The following is a 6000-nucleotide window of genomic DNA, read 5'->3' on the forward strand; positions in this document are numbered from 1 at the left end:
CTTTAATCACCTGACTTCTGACACCTTTTTGTTTTGCTCTTGTTTCATGCTAATGCAAGTTCCACCTTTTATATATCAGCCCAAGGTTATGTCTTGAAGTGGTGGAGATTGAGCGTCTACCGTCAGAGCTGCCGTATAATGAACCCGGTTTAATTCCTTCCTCCCAGGGACTACAATGAGAAGGACGAGATCAAAGGGCTGATCCAGGAGCAGCTCAACTCCCTGTCTAAGTGAGTTGTGTTGTCCTCTGCCCGATACTGACACCCTACAATAGTAGTGTTACACCGGGCGCTAAAGCCGTTTTTTATTCCGACATCTTTATGTCTCAGACTCTGGCACGCGGTATGCGTGCGTGTGCACATTCACGCACGTGCGCACACAGATACACACACACACACACGCACACGCACACACACACATCTCCCTATTTAGAATTGATGAACACAAAACATGAACATAAAATCTGATTTATCTTTGACGTTTTTATCATTCTGGGATCCTTACCCGGAGTTAATCCCGGGGGGTCACTGTCCAAGACAGTAGACCCCCCACAGGGCCAATCATGGCCAGTCTTGTCAGGCCAGATTACCAGTATCAGTCAGACCGGACCCCGCTGTGAGGGAGACTTCTGATTGGTTACTGTTACTGTGTGTGGGTGTCTGTGTGTGTGATGGTGTCTGATGGTGTTTTCCCTGTTTGTTTCCACAGCGACATGAAGAGCGTTCTGCAGGACCCTGAGCTCAGCCTGCTGCAGCGCTGCCTGCTGGTGTCCAGGTGAACTTCACTCTTTTGAACCGCCGGCCAACCATCGCTCCCTCGTTAGGGTTTAACTTATGGTTAAGACCTGGTTACCTAATAATACCTCCTCAGTCCTCTAACAACTTGGTTACCTAATAATACCTCATTAGTCAAGAGTACAATATAGTATACACTCGATTTTTGTTTAGAAAGTAATGGCTACATTATTTCTTGATTTGATGCAGAATTGTTTTGACGTGAGGTGACAACAGTATGAGTAGAATAACGACGTTCTTCAAACACCATCTATCCTGTAAGCAGCAGTGAGCCGGCTGCAACTTCTCCTCCACCACAGATGGGCCCTCCTATTAGCCCTTAGCAAGCTAGCCTCCTTCCGGAAAAATCTGAGGGGAAGGCGTGTGTGACCACAGTCCAAGTTCTTATCTCACCCTGAAGCTTTTGATGAGCCTTTTAAAGCTAGGGCCGACAGTTTGGAGAAACCAGCCTGAGTAGGCTAGATTTTGAAAGTATCCAACTGCAAAATCCCATCTTTTTCTTCAGGCCTCCCTCCAAAGCCACTCCCCAAAACACCTGTTTAGCTCGCTATAGCATCAGATCTGCCTAGCTCGCTAGCTTCAGCATTGGGTCTGCCTAGCTTGCTAGCTTTAGCAGTAGATCTGCCTAGCCTTGTGAAAGACTCCAGGCATTTGCAATGAATGCCAAGGCAGAGTTGTGTGTATGGGTAGGTAGGAAGACAGACAGGTAGGCCATCCAATCATGTCATTCGGGCCGAATGACATGAGTGGACAGGCTTATTACAGGCCGCCATAGATACTGCTTTTATTTGTATTTTTATGAGAGCATTTTATTTATTGATATTTATTGATGTCGGGATGTGAAGAGAATCTCAACAAATAACACATTCTAAAATAAATCATCTGCCATAGCTTTAATCGAATGCCGTCTCTGGACCGAGCAGCCGAAGCGCAAAACATAAACCGCTTCAAAGATGTGATATCGAGCCTGAAACCCCCCCTAGGCCATCAGCCAGCTCAAGCCCGCCTCGACCACTATCCTTTACAGTAAAGTAGCCTAGCAACAGCGTCAGCTCACATCCTGAAACGGGGGCGATTTAATGGCTCTGGCCGAAGCCGGGGGTGGCGGAGATCAGTGGGGAGGCGGGGGTGGATGCGAGGGGTGTTGGCACCGCCAGACGAGAGGGATCCGCAGTCATTAGCGCGACAAACTCCTGCTACGGGATCGTTCTTAAAACGCTGGTTTGATCTCACCGCCACAAAGAGAGCAGCGTGCTGGTCTGAAGCGCGGGGGGGCTGGCTCTGTGTTTTTGACCCGCGGCGGTCGACCTCCGTCCTCAGGCTCTTCGGGGACGAGTCGGACCTCCAGTTCTGGAGCGTGGCGTCCCACTACCTGCAGTCGTTCGCCCAGGCCCGCCTGCTGAGCGTGCCCACGGCCGAGGCTCTGCAGCATGACGTGGGCCAGCCGGGCTGCCACGGCTACCTGGACATCTGCCACGACACCCTGTGTGAGAGCGGCTACTTCCAGGTAACGGCGGGCGGGCGAGCCCGGTAAATGGAGAACATGTGTGTTAGTGTTGATTGTGTGCTGCAAATTAGCTCATTGTATGTGTGTGATTGTGTGATTGTGTATGTGTGTGTTTGTGACCGTTTCTGTGCAATTTGTGTGAGTGGATCAGTGTTAGGTTCCACTATGGATGCTTCATCAAGTGCTAACAATAGCACTGATGAGCCGGTCAGGCGGTAGAGCTGTAACCCCCCTCCCCCCACCCCCACCCCCCACTCAGAGTCCTTCAAAGTCTCCCTCTTGTGACTCGGCGTCTGGCCACGTAGGACCACAGACAGCCAGACCATCCCTGTTGGCCTTTGGTGTCAATGTCAGCCCTGCACACAGCTGACAACACGTTAAACACACACACTCGCACACACAACACACCACACACAGTCACACACACATACCACACACACACATCACACACACCACACACACCACGCACGCACGCGCGCATGCACACACACACACACACAGACAGACAGAGACACACACAGACAGACAGAGACACACGCACACACGCACACACACACACACACAGTCACACACACACACACACACACAGTCACACACACAGTCACACACACACACACACACACACACACACACACACACACACACACACACACACACACACACACACACACACACACAGACTGACAATACACTCGCGGCGACAATTATCAACGGTGTTCACCTCCACAGCCCAGGAGGCAGCGTGCCGTCCTTGCCTGCCCTCTCTGGTCAAGGCCAGCTGACGTTAGATCCCCTAGGACTATTCCACTACTTCCTGTCTGAGGTGTGCCATGCCCCCAGATCCCCCAACTGAGACCTCGTCAAGGAAATTATAAACCAACAAGAAGCCTTGGTTTGCCCTGTCTGTAATTTCTCAGTAGTAGTGGTTGTTGATTAAGGACTCTGCAATGGTCATGTATCCTTCTAGGATGCTTTAACATAAAGGCATTTCAGAAATATAATAATTACCTCATATTATTCACCTGAACCTTAAATTGTTTGATAGTTGACGAAATGAGAAATTTGGCCTTTGGCAATGTAAAACTAGCTGATTGCTCAGCCTTGGAGAAAACTTAAAAATGTGTACTGCTACATTTCTTTCATCAGTCATATGCAAAAATGTATTTCTATCTTTTGGTAATGATTTTTAAATTCCTGTAGCGGAAAAAAGTTCTCAGGGTCCACAGTACACTTGGGATGAGTCATTACATCACACAATGCACACAGCAGCCATAAGTAGCTAAACAAGTTTTCAAAAACCTTGTTCAACATATTGATCTGCTTTCCTGTGTTTGTGTCCGCCTGGATGCACTGCAGGTTGGCAGCCTGGCAACCAACCGAACTGGAGGCTGATGGTTGCCTTGGTGACAGTGGAGGATTTTAATCAAGCCCTGAGCCGCACTCTTGTGTGTCGAACTGAATTTAGAGCAACAAAGTAGAATGCCTTGAACTACAACCTAACCACCACATTTAGCTTTCTTGGCGTAATTCAAGCATTGGCTCCCAATTCAACATTTATTTCCCGGCCCACGAATGAAGAGACATTTCTTGAAGGCTGATGCCAGCCTTTCCCCACTGATGAGGAGTCCTCCGCACACTAAAGAAAGCCGAACAACGCACACACATGCGGCTACTCAAATCCACAAGGTTTCCTGCCCCTAACCCTCTCTGTGTGGTCAGCGTGACAGATGTGTCCTATCTCATATCTGTGTGTGTGTGTGTGTGTGTGTGTGTGTGTGTGTGTGTGTGTGTGTGTGTGTGTGTGTGTGTGTGTGTGTGTGTGTGTGTGTGTGTGTGTGTGTGTGTGTGTGTGTGTGTGTGTGTGTGTGTGTGTGTTTGCAACTTTGTCAACTTGCTCTGCTGCGTTGAGGGTTCCACCGATGATATGATGCCCAGACAGAGTTTAGAGACAGGGCCCGAGAAAGACCACCAGGACACCAGCAGCCCAATTAAAACAGCGCCCACATTGTGGACCCTGCTGGCCTCGGTGAAACCATCAAAGACACACACTTGCCTCAGACATAGAAAGCAAGGGCGGCAGACGCATACATATGCAAATGGGTGTAATAAGCTGCTCGTTGTGTTGATGTGAGTCGCACCAACACACTCACCCACACACACACACACACACACACACACTCACCCACACACGAATGCACACACACACACACACACACACACACACACACACACACACACACACACACACACACACACACACACACACACACACACACACACACACACACACACAAGCACGTACAGACGAACACTAACACTCACGCAAGCAAACTGTAATATCCCCTTCTTCTTCTCAGTTCTCGGGGTAAACATCTTTATTGTAATATTTAAATCGCATTAGGCTGTTTCACTCTGTATTGAAAACGAGTAAAAAAAACAAAACGCTATGCAGTGCTGTGTACAGTTTTTCAGTTCTGTATGTTTTCTATCGGTTAGGATAAGCTGGAGATTCACTCTCCGTCTCCCAGTGGGTAGAGGAGACGCCCAGGGCAGCGCTAGCGTGTAAAGGTTAATTTATCTTCATTAGGACCGACAAAGTAGCCCTCTAGCCCAAGGCTATCTAATCACACGTGATTCAACCTCTACTTGGGTTCGGCTTAGGTAGAGCGTGCTGACTTGTAACCGGAGGGTTGCTAGTTCGATCCCAGATCCTCCTTAGAGTGTCGAGGTGTCCCTTAGCAAGACACCTCAGCCTGACTGCTCCCAATGAGCTGGCTGTCGCTGCATGTGGTTGACTCCGCTGTCACTGTATGTATGAACTGTTGTCGCTTCGGATAAAAGCATCTGCTAAATGCCCTACATTTAAATTTTAATTAGAATTTGCAAGATTACAGAAAAAATTAATAAAGTTATCAATATCGGTGTCCCATTGAAACATCGGTTATTGGACTTGTTTCCTGTGCCACAGAAATTCCAGTTGGACCGCGTCCATCTGCAGGAGGTGAAGCGCTCCAGCTACGATCACACCAAGAAGTGTGCGGACCAGCTCCTCCTGCTGGGCCAGGTTGGTACTGCACCCCCGCCACTCATCTCTCTGTCAAAGAGAGCACAGCGCCCCGCCACGGCTCAAATCAGCTCTGTCCCAAATCTCGACGGTTCTCGTCCCCTGTGCCGTCTCGCCGGCTCCGACCCTCGTTGTATAGGCCCGTTGTTGTGTGCGGTGAATGTTGATTAGACTGCTCCTCAATCCCCCTCATCACATCCCTCTTCCTCCCTGTCAATAATGTCAACCCCCAAGGCTTCAATAACCTGTAACCAGTGGTTACACACAGAGACTCACACGTCTCTGTGTGTAACCACTGGTTACACACAGAGACTCACACGTCTCTGTGTGTAACCACTGGTTACACACAGAGACTCACACGTCTCTCATACATTTTAAGCTTTCTCTCTCTCTCTCTCTCTCTCTCTCTCTCTCTCTCTCTCTCTCTCTCTCTCTCTCTCTCTCTCTCTCTCTCTCTCTCTCTCTCTCTCTCTCTCTCTCTCTCTCTCTCTCTCTCTCTCTCTCTCTCTCTCTCCCTTTCACTCTGTCTCTCTCTTGCTCTCCCTCTCCACTCTCTCCCTCTTTTATCTCTCTGACTCTCTCTCTCTCTCTCTCTCTCTCTCTCCTTATCTCTCTTTCACTCTCTTTATCTCTCT

General features: G+C 49.0%; 1 protein-coding gene across 1 annotated transcript in view; it reads left to right on the plus strand.

Annotated features, from left to right (window-relative positions):
- Positions 1-6000, plus strand: part of wdr11 (WD repeat domain 11) — a 52789-nt gene that overhangs the window by 39197 nt on the left and 7592 nt on the right. The window contains exons 21-24 of the mRNA XM_056609287.1: positions 168-230; positions 709-774; positions 2115-2301; positions 5270-5365. Of these exons, the coding sequence (XP_056465262.1) occupies positions 168-230; positions 709-774; positions 2115-2301; positions 5270-5365 (412 nt within the window). The remainder of the gene's footprint in view (positions 1-167; positions 231-708; positions 775-2114; positions 2302-5269; positions 5366-6000) is intronic.

The sequence above is a fragment of the Gadus chalcogrammus genome, chromosome 15, assembly GCF_026213295.1.
Source record: "Gadus chalcogrammus isolate NIFS_2021 chromosome 15, NIFS_Gcha_1.0, whole genome shotgun sequence".
Taxonomy (NCBI): domain Eukaryota; kingdom Metazoa; phylum Chordata; class Actinopteri; order Gadiformes; family Gadidae; genus Gadus; species Gadus chalcogrammus.